At 38.1% G+C, this 16,587-nt stretch overlaps 1 protein-coding gene across 1 annotated transcript in view; it reads left to right on the top strand.

Annotated features, from left to right (window-relative positions):
• Positions 1-16,587, top strand: part of LYST (lysosomal trafficking regulator) — a 156,813-nt gene that overhangs the window by 69,678 nt on the left and 70,548 nt on the right. The window contains exons 21-27 of the mRNA XM_045009357.1: positions 2,365-2,563; positions 5,379-5,510; positions 8,018-8,645; positions 9,949-10,126; positions 11,483-11,652; positions 13,523-13,753; positions 16,236-16,402. Of these exons, the coding sequence (XP_044865292.1) occupies positions 2,365-2,563; positions 5,379-5,510; positions 8,018-8,645; positions 9,949-10,126; positions 11,483-11,652; positions 13,523-13,753; positions 16,236-16,402 (1,705 nt within the window). The remainder of the gene's footprint in view (positions 1-2,364; positions 2,564-5,378; positions 5,511-8,017; positions 8,646-9,948; positions 10,127-11,482; positions 11,653-13,522; positions 13,754-16,235; positions 16,403-16,587) is intronic.

Below are 16,587 nucleotides of genomic sequence, written 5' to 3'. Positions count from 1 at the left end.
AGTGTAGTACCACCATTCCTGCCAACCTCAGGAGCAAGGGATGTTGATTCATTCCTATACCCATTGCCACTGGAACGCTAAGATGTCTGGCTTTCAAACTTCTTTTTCTGGGGACCCAGTTGAAGAAAATTGTTGATGTCTGTGACCCAACGGAGCTGGGGATGAGGGGTTTGGGTTGTGGAAGGAGCTCTGGGCTGGGGCAAAGGGTTGGGGTGAGGGCTGCATGTTGGGGCTGGGCATGGAGGAGTTCAGGGCTCTGAGCTGGAGCAGGGGGCTGGGGTATGGGAGGGGGTCAGGGCTCTGGGCTGAGGCCAGGGATGAAGGGTTTGGGATGCAGGAAGGATTCCAGGTTTTGGCGGGTGGGGTCAGGGTTGGGGTGCAGACTTGCTTCCGGCGGCTCCCAGTCAGCGGCACAGTTGGGGTACAGAGGCAGACTTCCCGCCTGTCCTGGCACCATGGACCACGCTGCACTGCGGAAGCGGCCAGCAACAGGTCTGGCTCCTAGGCGAAGGAGCGTGATTCTTGTCTGCAGGCACCGGCCTCCACACACCCTTGGGGCAGGAGCAGCATGCGGAGCCCCATGCCGCGCCCCCCACCACCACCTAGGAGCCGGACCCGCTGCTGGCTACTTCCAGGGCACAGCGCAGTGTCGGAAAAGGTAGCCACTAGCTTGCCTTAGCTGGGCAGCACTGCCAACAGGACTTTTAACGTCCCAGTCAGCGGTGCTGACCAGAGCAAGGTGACCCAGCGGCCTTACATGCTGTGTCCAGTGGTGGGTCACGACCCATGGTTTGAAAAACACTGTTCTATGTAACATCTAATATGTATTAGAGCTTCCATACGGAATATCTATCTGGCTTTACTCTCATCTCACTGTTAAGGAAAAGCACAGGTAGTGCTAGTGTTTTTGTAATCAGCCGTTACAAGTTTTTGGAAACAGTTTCAACTTTATTTAACACATAACCGTCTGTCACTTTTATATTATTTCCTAAGAAAATGCAATGATACAAATTATTACCCCTTCAAGGATAGGCTATATGACTATAATATACCTCTTTATTATTGCTATGATGCTAGGATTCTCATTCCATTTGAATAAAGAAATTTGGATTTTTTTAAATGGCTTGACTTGTTTTCATAATCTGAAGTCAAATACTGCCACAAACAGGAGTACCTTTCTTTTAACTATAGTTGCATGCCTCTTAAGAGCATTAATTAGAGCATGACATGAAGCTAGATGACTTATTCCTTACAGATGTTCTATTTTAATCTAATCCCATTTTTCCTTTACCATACTCTTCTTACTTACCTTCTCCAGAAACACCTACACAGCATTTCCATGTGTCTGTTATTACTTCTGTTGCAGCTGTACATAAACTCCTAGTTTTGTTTTTTTAAGATCATGTTCCCTAGTTGAAGCCTATTATGTAAGGCACTGCTCAAACTCATCTTTTATATAATTTTCAATATCTTTGATTCACATCACTTCCTCCCCTGTTAGAAACAATTACCTCAAACTCTCTTAACGTTTAAAGCAACTGGGGAGAAAATGACATTTTTCATCCCATCTGCTCCTTTTGTTCTACATCTGACTCTCATAGGCTGTGCTTCCCAGTACAGAACCATCTGAGTCTGTCTTGTACAGCACCGAACACATTGTGAGCACTTAACAATTTGATCTAATCAATGCCCTATGCAATAATAGTCTCACTTCTGTGTGTGTGTTATGACTCTAATAAGTTGTTGTAAGTGGATTTGCCTTTTAAACTTAACTCCTAGAAGAGTTCAGGGAAAAAATAGCAATTGCTAATTTCAAGCACTTCTGTGTTGTAATACAAGTAACATTACTAAGCAGTTGGTCCATAGCGCAGATTAGGGGTCAGATTTACAAAATTAAGTACCTGAAGAAGAGGCAGTTAAATGCCTACTAGGACTTATAAAAGTGTCTAAATAGTTCAGGCTCCTAACTCCCATTTGAAGTCAAAGGCATCTAGTGGGATTTTGGTAAGTCGAACCTTAGGTCTCCTTATTCAGTTAAATAGTTATACAATTGTAGTTAAAAATTAATAGATTTTGAAATATTATTAGACCTATAGATGTCATTAACATTGCAACTTCAGATTATATATAAGTGCTTCCATGGAAACAAACTTCCATTTTTTAAAAAAAGTGTTCCTGTGTAACTTGATTAGTATTTCGGGCATGCTAATTGCAAGTAATACTGAATGGGCACAATAACTTCTTCCAGGTTCAGTAAAGTATACTAAAACTTTTCCCCATATCTATTGTATGGAAGAGTATAGTGATGAAATAAATTGACAAACTGAGCATTCAGGTAATTTTACCTGTGCATTTCTCTTTCAGGAACAAAAGGAAGGGCATCTTACATCCCTGCCTCGGGAGGTTTGTAGATCATTTGTGAAAATAATTGAAGAAGTGCTTGGATCTCCCCCAGACCTGGAATTACTGACACTGATCTTCAATTTCCTCTTAGCAGTTCACCCTCCCACTAATACATATGTTTGTCACAATCCCACCAACTTCTACTTTTCCCTGCACATAGGTAGATACAATATTTTGTTTAACCAGCAATAGACTATAAGATGAAATGCCAATCTATTTGATTAAAAAGAAAACTAAGCTAATTTTATAAATAGCAGTTCTGTGAGTGCCTATGCTGTACACTACCATGTAATTAATGTTTCTACAAAAGCTACTGAATTGAGTCTTACAACCAAAATTTCTTCTGCTATATTATAACTACTTTGATTCTATCAAAGATTCTTTAATTGGACCTCATATTTTGCATGATACCTGGTTGGGTTATTAGTTATAAACCCTCAAAGACTATATATATTAATAATTAGTGGCTATATTTTATACTTCATTTTCATCTTTGACAGCTATTAATAATTCTAAAAAGTAAACACCCGTGAGGTTGGTAAACTATCTCAGTTTTCCCCCCATCTATAAGCCTAACTTGTAAATTACTTGCCCAAAGCCAAATAGTCTATCACTTAAAGAATCTTCCAGTTCCTGGCCTCTGATGTACTTGGAAGACTAGATTAGGGTTCTCTGTGGATCACACATCCTGAATGTGTGAATGCACTACAGTACCAATTTACTGAAAATTACAGTTTATGCAACAGTAGGTAATAAAAGAGCTTGGCCAGCTATTTTCACATAACTAAAATCATGTTAAGTGACATCTCATAAATAGTTTGCAGGGAACAGTTGAGTTCCATGCATTTTAGCTGGTAATGGAAAACTGATGATGTTCCTTTAAATTGACACGCACAGGGTTGTTTGCAACACGTTAAGTACATCTCCTTTGAGAACTGCCTGTACAGATCCACCACATTGGAATGTATGCAAGCTTGTAACCCTCTAGATGACACTGTCCATTGGGAGCCACATATACATCCTTTCACAGCATAAAATGTTCAGGTTCAAGGGTATGAAACATCCACAATCCCAAATGCATTTGGTATTCTTCAGTGGCCTCTTTATTATTCTCATTACCCTTTCTCCTATTAGAGGCCATTTCTGTTCAATAAAAACAAATTATAGTTTGAGTTAATTGTTGTTCCCTCAAGTCTATTATGTCAGGGGTCAGTCATAGTTTTGACTGAAGTAGATCTGCTTTAGGGACACTAATTTTCTGACAGGATTTTCAGGCAGCCACGTTAGTTTACCCTACAGGGTTCTTCATATTCAATCATACTACTGTTGAGTTTTTTTGAAAGGGCTAGCTTGCACCTTCTCTTCAGTGGTCTATATAAACATGGTGCTTTTATCTCTATCTGAAAGGTCTCTTAAAGTTCCGTCTAAACTAATCTTATGGTATGTCTACATTTCAATCTGAAGGTGTACTTTCCAGCTCTGATTGAACTAGCACTCTAAAAATAGAAATGTAGCTGTGGCAGTGCAAGTGGTGATAGGGGCTTGCTACCCTAGCATGTTGGTAGTTTCTTGGACAGGTACATACTTGGGGCAGCTAGCCCCTTCTGGTTTTTATGCTGCAGCAGTTGCATTTCTATTTTTAGTGTACAAGCTTTATTCAAGGTAGCATAAGGTGCCTCTTCAAGCTGCAAATTATACCTCCAGGTCAAAGATTAGACATACTCTCAGTTTACCAGTTACCCAAATTAGCTTATAAGGGGAGGCTAGGTTACATAGATCCAATGTGAAAATCTATCTGTGAATACCCTAAATCAGTGGTTTTCAACCTTTTTTTCATTTGCGGACTCCTAAAAAACTTTGGAGGTGTGGACCCCTTTTGAAATCTTAAACCTAGTCTGTAGACCCCCAGGGGTTCACAGATCACAGGCTGAAAACCAGTGTTCTATGCTAGCAACAATCTTTCGCGGATCCCTTAGACATAGGCTGCAGACTCCAGGTTGAAAACCACTACCCTAACTACAACTGCAGTTTATGGAGACCAATTCAAGGGGAAAATCCATCTAGTTTCAAAGTAACTTAGACAAGCTTGTTATGATGTTGCACATGTCAAAGTACCTGAGGTCTTTAGAGCACGTTCTATGAGATCAAAAATGGCTTTCATAATATGTCTCATTGTGAACATGCTAAAAATATTTCAAAGCTGCTATTTTGAGGTCTCAATAAATTCATACAGCATTACTTGCTTGACTAGACAGCTAGATCTAAATGCCAATTTGGGAGAGCATTCCTGCCATCTCTAACTAGTTCTCCTCAGGCTTTTCTCTTTGGATGATTGTTACTGTTTGTTAGTCTCCCAGTATTGTGAATTTATACAGGCAATTCTCAGAGAAAAAGTGTTTATTGTCACTAATTGTAGCTCCTTCAGAAGTACACTTGTATAGCTCAAAGCACCTTCCCTATCTTAGAGTCTTTTGTTTAAAGGATTCTTAAATGAATCAAATGAACTAATAAGCAGTTGGGGTGGATGGGTCAGGCCTCCATCCTCAGGCGTCAGTGTTCAGTGCCTCAAGTGAGTTGTGCATGCATCCCCTCAAATACATTGATACTTCGAAAGGTGCCCCGAGAGGCACAATTCTTGATTGTGTAGATCCATGCAAACTATCTTCTGTAATTAGTAAGTAACCCTTTTCCAGGTATGACTTGCTGTTTTGCTAGCAGTCCCGAAGTATGGGCCTTAACTTCAGGCAGTTTGGTTTTATGTCTCCTTATAAATCAATTTTACAGTATTTGTAGTTCTTAGGCATACTACATATTTACAATACTTTATTTTAAAGCAGCCAATGAAAACTATTATAAATAATATGTTATGAATCTTAACTTTGACTTGTTTTCTGTGTGGTTTTTTTTTTAATTCGCCAAGAAAAAAAACTTGCATGGAGTTAAGTCATTGTTCCTCCCACCCCCTTTTTTTCTAGATGGCAAGATTTTTCAGGAAAAGGTCCAATCAATCAAGTACCTGAGAAATTCCAGCATTGGTGGAAAATCAATTGACAGTCCTACATTTTTAACTACAAGTCCAGCTGGATTTACTGCTTCACCACTGGGAGGTAAAATATTTATATTACATACCTGCTGCTAGAAAAGCATATGCTCAATTTCTGGGTTTGGCAATGAAGCAAAGGAAAAGGCTGCAACTGTTTATAGAGGTGGAACTTAGGTGAGTGGTGGCAAAGTCGGCTTAAATTCAGTCCACTGGTGCAAAATAACTAAGATTGTATCAGTGTTTTATAACTTGAGCATGATGAGAAATGATTTTGGCCATTTTAAATTTAGTATAAAATACAAAATCAGCATTTGATTATGCAGTGAGTACAATAATACACTTTCGGTAGCCGAGATAAAGTAGGTAAACCTATTAGGAGCAACTTATTCCAGGTATATCCCAAATTATGTGACTTAGATGACCAGCAAGTTACTTGCCTGAGAGAGAATTGTCAGGGTTTTTTTTATTACGGTACACTATTTCAGTTGAGCTTTAAAATGTAAAAAGTCTGTGGTCAGTGATATTTTATTCTCTTCATATGAGTGCTGAACATACTATAATTATGCAAAGGAGATTGGATAGGGGCTAGTTAATAACCCTCTACCCCTTCCCAACATATTTTATGCTACTGTTGTGATTTCAATGCAACATTTTAGCATAAAGACTACAAATTAGTAATTTTCACACTTTCCAACAAATCATAAGTCACTCCAGCAAAAAATTAAGTGCCCATTTTTATTAACCAGTATGGGAGAAGTGCCCTAGACTTCTGTAATTTTAAAATGTAGTCTTTCAATGTATATTACACGCATTTTCAAACAAATTTCCCTGGATCAAAATGTTAAAGTTGGGTCAAAAAAAGTCTTGCAGTGGAACTTAACTATGAAGTTAATGTACATCCAAAATGAGGTAAAATCATTGGCTAAAACTGCAGGATCCAAACAGTTTAGGCAACATGTATGAGATGTGATTTGCTTCCATTTCTCACTTCCTATTTGCGACTGTTGCAATTTCTATAATATAAAACCCACAGCACGGCATACCTGAACAATAATACATTTTGCAGTTAATGTTGAAGCAGTTCTTCCCTAGTGAAAAGCATATTACAAGTTAGCTCTTCAAATGTTATGTACCTGCTAGATTGAGACTTGACTGTCTAAAAAGAAAAAGAAAAAAAAAAAGTGATACGTCTTTCACTTCACTTAGAGCCATGTCATGAAATGTTGCAATCTCCTCATTTTTTTCGTTTAGTTTTGTTTTGCACGAATACTAGTCATTTTATGTTCTCTTACATGAGGTCCTAAACAATTACAAATTATAGTTCAGTACAAGTTATTTCTTAAATAAAGAATGTTATCCATTCATCTGTCACGTCTGTAACATTCATCTAGGTCTTCCTCAGATTGTTGCAAAAATATGTGATATTCCTGAGGGCTGCACATTTGCATTTGCATCTCTGATTTAGCTGCTAGATGTTTAAAACCACCTAAGCAACCAGCTCTGTACTGACTGCTGGAGGGAGTTCATTTGCATCTATTATTTCAGCAAGTGTCAGACAGGGCTTAGGAATGCATTCCTGATATGCTGACTTCGGACAGAAGTATTAGCTGGTGTATCATTCTAAAATCAAAATTGCATCTTTTGATTATAGTATTGCGTTAGATACTCAGATATAACATCATTTTATGAAGACTGTAATGACCTAGCACAACAATATTTTTGTGCAATAGTTGCTGATAGTCCTTCAAATACTTAACTTCTACATTTAAAAATTTGATTTTTTCTGCAAATACAGAGTGGAAAGAAGGCTCACAGATTCCAAAGAGGAGTAAAATATCCCGAATAAGACAAATTAAGATGAACTGGAAGTTAGTATACAGAAGTAGTTGAAGATGCAATATTTATCTTTAGTTTACATTCATCATTCAGTAAAAGTAGACAGAGACTAATCCAGTTTTAGATGTTGCATGTTTGTGCCTCTGAGATCAGACTTGCGCCTTTAAACGTTAGCAATCTATATACACAACTTTACTTATTCAATGTTGGCCATATTCAGACACTTAATCTTTTAGGGTTTTTTTTTATTTAAAGCTTTAGTCATTAATATGTTCAGGGTTTTATTGCCAACTGACTTAACTGAAGGGATCAGACATAACAGAACATACCTTGTAGAATCTGCTATTTAAGTGGTTATATCTTTAAATCAAAACAAAATTAGAAGGACCAAAGAAAAAACCATTCTGCTTTGTGAAAATTAACTTGTATATACATTATTTTATTGCCATATTCTGTAACTCATGTAAACTGAATATTCTGTCTTTGAAATCAAATGTCTCAATAGTTGAGCAAACTTTATGGCCTGCTATGCCAAATGAATGTGGTATCTGTTCATAGTTGATTTAATGTTTGGGGTAGGGGGGAAACAGAGACTGTCAGTGTAATAAGCCAAAAGGCACATTACTTTGTACATTTTGTGGATATGTTAGTCGGTGGTGAAACAGAACATTAACTTTCTAATGTGGTTTCTAATGCAAAATAGATGCTAAGAGTATTTTGTGTTCTCTTCCCCAGGAAACATTATTTCCAAGGTTAGCGTACCACAGATAATACTCTCTCAGGCACTTCAAAGGCGTTGCAAAAGCCTACCAGCATCTCCTACCTCCTCACCACAAGTGCATCCAAAAAGGCTACCTGGGAGCTTGGGTAGAAGCATTGATGACTTGCAGGAAGTTCGGGAGAGTGACTCTGTTGATCCACAGGAAAAAAATATTTTTGTGGAAAGCTCTGAAACATTAAAAAGGGTACAGGAGGAACTCTTTGTCAGCAGCTGTGAGTCTGCAAAAACAGTTTGTGACTCAGAATTAACATCTGCTGAAGCATTGGTTGACATTTCAAAAGAAGAACTAGAATTATCTGAGAACAAAGAGCTAAATGCAGAACTGAAAAGTAATGAGGATGGTGCTGCAGTTGAATCACTGTTGCGCCGTCCTGACAATCTGAAGGGGCTGCCTTCATTTCAGAAGAGTCAAAATAATTTTGCTGGCTTGGGTCTAGCATTTTCTGCTCAGAGTGGATCATCCTCCGTTGCTTGCTGGTCAAGCCTCGCTGACAGGAGTGCACTTCCTGAAGACTGGGAAAGTCTTACCTTCTCTTCAGTTAGTGAACAGACCTTTAAAAGATCTGAAAGACCTGATTATAGGTATGCACACTTTGTTTTTTAAAGAAACCTACAATACCTCAACATTCCAGAAATAATTCTAATAGTACAGTAATTTCTGCCATAATATATAGAATAGTTTCTCATTGATTTAACAAATATTTTGTGGTTTTTGCTCTGGACTACATATTTTGTTTAAAAAAAAAAAATAGAGTGTGAAATGTAGTGTTGATCTGTAGTGAAAGCTTGCAAATATATTCATTTAAACTAGTAGTATGCTAGAAAATTGCTTTTGTTTCAAATTCCACATTATTTAGCTAATCCCATCCTTGAAGGGTTAACTGTTTGTATGATGCCTAGCACAGTGAGGCCTTGAACTTGACTGAAACCTTTGGACACTACTGTAATACAAATAACTCTGCTCATGTTGCCCTCTACTGACTGCAGTCAAGAATTAAGCCATAAAAAAAGGAAGAAGAGGAGAGAGTTGGGAAGAGTTTGGGGAGATACCTTCGTCAGACAGTCATTAGTCTGACCTTTGTCTAGCTATACTGAAAGAAGGACAGGAGACGCTTGATATGGTTTTAATCATGCCACAACTTTATTATTAGATATCTGGGACTACCCAGCAGATAAACATGTACAGTGCAGGTATCCTCATGTTCTTTCGATATCTACTCAAGGCAGTTCTGCCAGCCCCCTCTTTCCATCCAGGTTCCCCAGCCAACCCATTGCTGGGACCTCGAAGAAGAGCTACGGTGGGCTATAAGAAAAGGGGGGTTGGCTCACTGCCCGACCAGTCATAGGAGCCCCAAGTCTCCCCATTCCGCTCCTTTAACCAGCACTTCTTCCCTTTTAAGTCCTTTACCAAGCCATTTATCCAGTCACTATACACTTCTTTTTCCGTCCCCCCCCGCCCCTGGAATACCTGCACTGAACATCTGCCCCACACTTACATAATGATTTGCAAGATACAGCCTAACTCCCTTCACTCACCGTAACAAAGCCCCCTAAAAAGGAGTGGCTTCACCTGCTTTTGGAAAAAGAGGCTTCTCGTGCCCAGATTTGCCCCTTTTCAACCACTCAGCCGTTCCAGGGGATGAATCAGCATCACCATGCTGACCCACTCCCCCTTTTGAAGCAGCATTTGAGCCTCTCCCACCCAGTGCTGTAAAGCACTGTTCCTTCTCACTCAGCAAGCTGGACAACACCTCTTTCCCCCGTGCGCTTAAAGGTGAGGGGTGGTCATTTTCCCCCTGCAGGTAGCCTGTAATGATACTTATACACGCCTATGGTTTATAGGCAATTCGATATAGTAATAGCACATTTTCCTCTTTGTTTTCAGATCCACAGAAGATTGCCTTGTGCTTATATGCTGTGGATTGTATGACCTCTTGCGTGGCGTTCTTTTAATCCTGCCAGATATCATGCTAGAAGATGTGATAGACAAACTTATTCAGCCTGACACTCTTATCGTTCTTGTGAACCATCCATCTCCTCTCATACAACAAGGAGTCATTAAAGTAGGAGTATATACAGTCTAAATGTTTGCAACTTAGATAAGCATATAAACTAGCTCACTTGAATATATGCAAAGTTTGATCTAAGATGTTCTTTATCTGCAGATTGTTAGCAAAAGTAAGATTGACTTCTTTATTATATTCCCCTAGTTTTATCCCCACAAAGCCTTTTTAAAACTGAGTTGATTATATCTAGATGTTTGAGAATTTCTTCATAAAAAGTATCTTTTCAATTGATAGTTAAACTATAGAATTTATATAAATTAGAGATAGCAGAAGAAATCAAATCCTATGATGGAAACAAATAGCACATAAAAATGGGAGTAACATGGTAGAAAAATAAATGACCATCCTTCAGTACGGGTAGTGCATCATACAAAAATTATTTCCTCCAGTGTTTGCTTAGTCCTGAAATCCTTCCTCGAGATCGTTCCCATTGCAGTGTGACTTTTGCCTAAGTATTAACTTAAACTGACTGTGGGTTTTATCTTGATTTTTGGCAGCGTGGTTTTCTCCCTCTTATGAAGAGGGAAAACAGTTTGCAATGGACAATTTTGCTCTTGAGGCAGGGCCTACGGAGTAGCTTTGGCTTGTAGTTTGAAGAGGAACTTCAAAGGTTTAGTTAAGAAGATGGATGGATAGATAAATACAAAGTAAAACTATTTAAGTCACCAATCAGTAACAATTTAGCTAAAATGTAAAATAAATTTTTAATATTATAAACTTTTTTGTTCCATTTTTTCATATAAATAAATCTATTTTGATCATGACCTATGAGGGAAGACTGAAACAATTGGGTTTGTTTAGTCTGGAAAAGAGAAGAATGAGAGGGGACATAACAGTTTCAAGTACATAAAAGGTTGTTGCAAGGAGGAGGAAGAAGAATTATTGTTCTTAACCTCTGAGGATAGGACAAGAAACAATGGGCTTAAATTGCAGCAAAGGAGGTTTAGGTTGGACATTAGGAAAAACTTCCTAACTGTCAAGGTGGTAAAGCACTGGAATAAATTGCCTAGGAAGGTTATGGAATCTCCATCATTGGAGATTTTTAAGAGGAGGTTAGACAGACACGTGTCAGAGATGGTCTAGATAATACTTAGTTCTGCCATGAGTGCAAGGGACTGGACTAGATGACCTCTGGAGGTCCCTTCCACTCCTATGATTCATTGAGGTCAATGGAAAGTGCAAACACAATCAAAGGAAAGAATTTGTCACTTAATTTGGAATCTGAAAATGTTTAAACCTTTTTAACTCTTCCTTTCTGAATGGAACATGTTGCAAACAAGAATATTTAAACTTCCAAGGAAATGATGCATAAAAATATTTAATCTTGAATCAAAATTGTGCATTTCTTTCTAGTTGTTGGATGCATATTTCAACAGAGCAACCAGGGAACAAAAGGAAAGATTCTTAAAGAATCGTGGCTTCTCCTTGTTAGCCAACCAGTTGTATCTTCATCAAGGAACTCAGGAACTTGTGGAGTGCTTTTTGGAAATGCTCTTTGGTCGATCTGTTGGTCTTGATGAAGAGTAAGTATTGCTTTTCTTCAGCATTCAGAAGATGCACTGTTTTAGTTCAAGCAATGATATTGAGTTGTCTGCTCATGGCAAGGATATAATTCCATTTAAGTCCCACCATATTTTCAACAGCAGACAGCCTTATAAACAGTTCCTCACCAAAAATGCTTCTGATTGCAAGTTTATTGGAACTCTAAAAACTCAGTTTATTTCAGTTTTCCCTTAATTACCAGAACATGGTGCACCTTCACTTGGCCTTTCATGAGAGGGAGCCCCATATCTTCAATATTGAAGCCTCTCTACATCCTTTGAATTTACCATAGTCTGTTTAGCCCTTGCCATTCTCCAGTCAGAGCCCATATGAAACTCTGGGAAATATTAACAACTCAAACTCCACCTTAGACCCCGCCTACCAAATTGTGACAACTAGCTAGAAAAAAAATTCTATGCCAACTGCTACCCTAATCTGCATCTGAATCAAAATCTCTAGATTTTCTTTAGTGTCATCTCCACAAATTGTACTACATCAGGGATCGGCATCCTTTGGCACGCGGCCCGTCAGGGTAAGCCTGCTGGTGAGCCGGGTCGGTTTGTTTACCTGCTGCATCCTCAGGTTTGGCCAGTCTCAGCTCCCACTGGCTGCAGTTCGCCGCTCCAGGCCAATGGGGGCTGTGGGAAGCAGCGTGGGAGCTACGATGGGCCGAACCTGTGGGCACAGTGGGTAAACAAACTGGCCCGGCCTGCTAGGGGGCTAAAGGTTGCCAGTCCTTGTACTACATCCTTGTACTACAAAGAGGAGGAATCCCACAAAAGCACTGCAGAAAGAGAGAATCTCACTTTAAGCAGGCCATTCTGCCAAAGCGGTGGGAAGTAATTTTTCTCTGAATATATGGCTAGTCAGACCCTTCTGTTTAACACTGCAGGGATCTAATGATACAGAATGGAGAGTCAACATCCAGGTATAGCCAAAGGCCTACAATCTTCCCAATCAGGAAAAAGCTCTTGCTTCAGTTGCCTACTATAGTGCAAGATCAGTACTCTCAGATTATTTCTTATATATACCAGAAGTTAACCACTTATGCTAATAGGAAGCTTTGAACCTGTCAGATGTCATACCAGCCCCAAGAAGGAAAGCAGACATCTCCTCAGAAAGGACTGAGGTGGATGGGGATGAGACTTAGCCTTTTAGGAATCCTCTATGATGCTTACTTCAGAATATATTAGTGATGGTGTGGTACAATGATATATTTTTAATGGTAATTTAATTTCCTTTTCCATTATGTGATAGAAAGTCCTAATGTAAGGACTGTAGTTCAGTTTATGGCTTCTGGAGTTGAAATGAACAAGAGGTATTCATCCTTGATATAATTAGTTTCAGCAGTAATGAATACAGTATATCAAAGCCTCCTCTTGGTCAGTGGATTATTTTATTACAGCAAACCCATACCTCATTTCATGACAGTGGCACTGCAAGTTGCAATATTTTATTATGAGAAATAGAATGAGTCATAAGAAAACTTTTGTGCCACTGGCTTTTAGGAAAAGCTGAAAGTCAGATTTTTCTGTTTATGAAATGTGTAGTGTAAACCTATTTGTAGTAGCTAAACTTCATTAATATCTCTTTTAGGGGTCTCATTTCCCTGTAAGCCTTCCAAGCATTTTTTGTAATTCTTATTACCATTAACAGATTAGATAAGCATTGCCATTGACATGAAATGAAATGCCATGGAAATCACTCCCATCCCTTGGCCAGTACATAACAGTTAACATAGAGACTCCCTAGTATTCATAATCTTTTCAATAATTCAAAATTCAGTTGTGCATACTGTGATGATGATTTTAAGGACAGATGATGAATTCCTGTTTGTTTCTATTTTAATAGATTTGACATGGAAGATGTAAAAAATGCTGGACTTTTTCAAAAATGGTGTGTCATTCCTGTTCTGGGACTTATAGAGAATTCTCTCTATGACAACGTACTGCTGCATAATTCCTTCTGCCTTCTGCTACAAATCATAAATTCCTGCTCTAAAATGGCAGACATGCTGCTTGATAATGGTTTGCTGTATGTGCTGTGTAATACTTTAGCAGCCCTTAATGGTCTAGAAACAAAGTAAGTGTTGCATTACTTGAATATTTCAGATTCACTCTAAAAACAATTTGCAAGTTCACACTAAATTATTTTAAGCATGATTTTATTTATATATAATATGCTTCTAATTATTTTTCAATGGGGTATGATTTGAAATGAAAATCAGGCCCAGTGTATTTAATACCTTGCTTCACTTATGCTTAAGAGACACTTCTTTTTGATAGCCCTGTGCGTGCTCTTTCCTTCTCCAAAAACAAACAGACAAAAAAAAGTCTCTCATACTTTTGTGTGTGTTTGTAGGTCTAATTTAGGAAACTCTTGTAAAATCTCATTGGTCCATTTGAGAACTTGTTAAAGCAAGGAATGTAGGTTTTTCATTAGTTACCACATTTTTCAAGCGCTTCTTTTGAAAACTTATCTAGCAAAAAGTATTTTTGTCCAGTTACCATGGCAATGACTTATTAATTTGAGGGGAGGGAGCAAGTGCTTAAATTCCATTGACTGATGGGATTTAGGCATGTGCCTAAGTGCCTTGTTGAATAGGGGTGGCATTCTTCACACGGTTTAAATTTAACAATGTGCTTAATTTCTTTAGCAGGCCATAATGTGCAGATTTTATGGACTCTTTTATGACATTAACTTAGATATAATTAATAGTAGAGAACTGACTTTTTGTACAGAATTCTAGTACAAAGCATCTATTATTACAGCTCTAAATCACTCTTGTTTTTTCAGATAACTTGGTCATACATTTTTGTAATAAACATTTCGCAGTCTTAAATTCAGTTGAAGAAATTAGATATTGTACTTTAATTTGTACCCACAGCAGTCGTCTCCTGGTGAGCCATAGCTGTACATTGGATCAATGGATAGTGCTATGTTTAGTCTTAAAGTAAATTTAGTCTTAAAATCTGTCTCATTCATCATGGCACTTCTTAAAACCTCATTAATTTTCACTGTGTATTTGTCTAACATTTCCATTGTGCAATTCATCTGTAAATGGTAGCTAACAAATTTGTTGGATTAGATGAGTTAAATAGCTAATCTACCTTCCAGTAAACTAAATGTACAAGTTGTGGTAGTGTCTGAGAGGTTTTGGTAGTGTTTGTATTTGAAAATTCTCTATTTTGAAATGAACCAATGTTAGAAGATTTAAAAATGGGACAGTTTGAATGCAAAACTGGAAGGCAGAAAAACGTTCAAGAATCCTCCTGGCCTCTTTTTTCTCCATATTGGATCTGACTTCTTGTAGGAAGGACAAGGAATTTGGCTAGCTGCTCTCAGGCTCATCCCATTCCTTGCCCAGCTGGCTGTTATGTCTGCTATGCCGTGCATAGGCAAGGAGCCAGATGAGTTTACAGCAGAGAAGAGTCCTAGCTTCTGGGAGGTAGTGGTTACTATTGGCAAGGAGGAAGGTGCTAAAGGCATACCTTTCAATTTACCAGGGCTCAACTGTTGGATGCAGTTTGTAACAAAGACCAAAAATAAGGGACACAACAAAATTATTCTTATAGGAAATAAAAATTTGATTAATTTCTTTAGTATAAAGAACTTGTAGTCATAGTTCTTTCATTTTGATGTAAATGATGATCAGCAATTAAACTAAGGGGAGGGTCATTAAATTTGTGTAGAACTTAAGAAACTTTGAGACTTAAATGAGCAATGTCCTTCACTGAAAGACAGAGATGGGACTAAAGAACTGAAAGTCAGGTATTTTCCTTGTCTCAGGCCATGATTCCCAGGTTGAGAAACCCAGATGTAAGTCACACTATACTATGCAAATAAACATCAATCATGGACAAGAAGCAATAGCATTCTAAAAATGTGACCGGTGGCTGACCTGCAGGAGCAACTAGACTGGGGAAGCGATGCAGTTTACATAAGAATAGTCTGCTACTCCCATCCAAAGAATAGCTGCACTGTTCACAATCTAATAATGCACTAAGTTTACTCAAAAAAGCTGATATGTTTAAACATATTTTGCATACTTCCTTTTTGAAATCTAAACAGAGGAGAAAGTAAAACTGTTTGCTCATGTGTTCAGTTACTATGGCGCAGAACAAATATTCAAAATTTTGAATGTTCAGTATAACACTAATTTATGGTTGCAAACTGGAGAGAATGGTAGTGTTTTAAAGTTCAGTGATTTGATAACTTTATAATTCAGATTTGTTCTTCATTTAATATAAAAGTCATTTGTTTTCAAGACCATTATATGGAACTTCATTCTTAACACTGGAATCTCTTCTGGAGATTTTTGGGTGTCCACTTTTTCTGAACTAAAACATAGCTAATGTTGCCTTTATGTGTCAACAGTTTGTTTCCCTGTCTTCAGCAGTATCAGATTAAGTGTTGCAGTGTTTGGATTTTGTAACATTATCTGTAAATTACTTTTCCTTCTACTAACCATACCAAGTACTGTGTTTAATTTTTTGTATTCATATGAAACGATCAGAATTAAAATGGCACTATTTGTAGTAATTATATCTGACTTTGTTTACAGCATTCCTTTGAATGACTACAAGCTGCTTGTGTGTGATATACAACAATTGCTAGTAGCAGTCACAATTCATGCCTGCAGTTCCTCAGGTTCTCAGTATTTTCGTGTTATTGAGGACCTCATTGTACTACTGGGACATCTTCAAAATAATAAAAATGAGAAGACACGAAGTAAGTCATAAGCTTTCACTTCCACAGGATTTGAAAATGTAACCACTAACTTTCTCATAGATTTCAGAGGATATTCCTATCACAAAATGGACTAATTGTTAGAGTGGATGGGGGTACCTGGTTGTGTACCTTATTTTCCTGTAAATGACCCTCGTACAATAATGGCTTAATTACAGTCCTAATCT

The sequence above is a fragment of the Mauremys mutica genome, chromosome 3 (genome assembly GCF_020497125.1).
Source record: "Mauremys mutica isolate MM-2020 ecotype Southern chromosome 3, ASM2049712v1, whole genome shotgun sequence".
NCBI classification, from domain to species: Eukaryota; Metazoa; Chordata; order Testudines; family Geoemydidae; genus Mauremys; species Mauremys mutica.
Note: the sequence above shows the minus strand (reverse complement) of the source record. Positions and strands in the feature narration are given on the sequence as shown.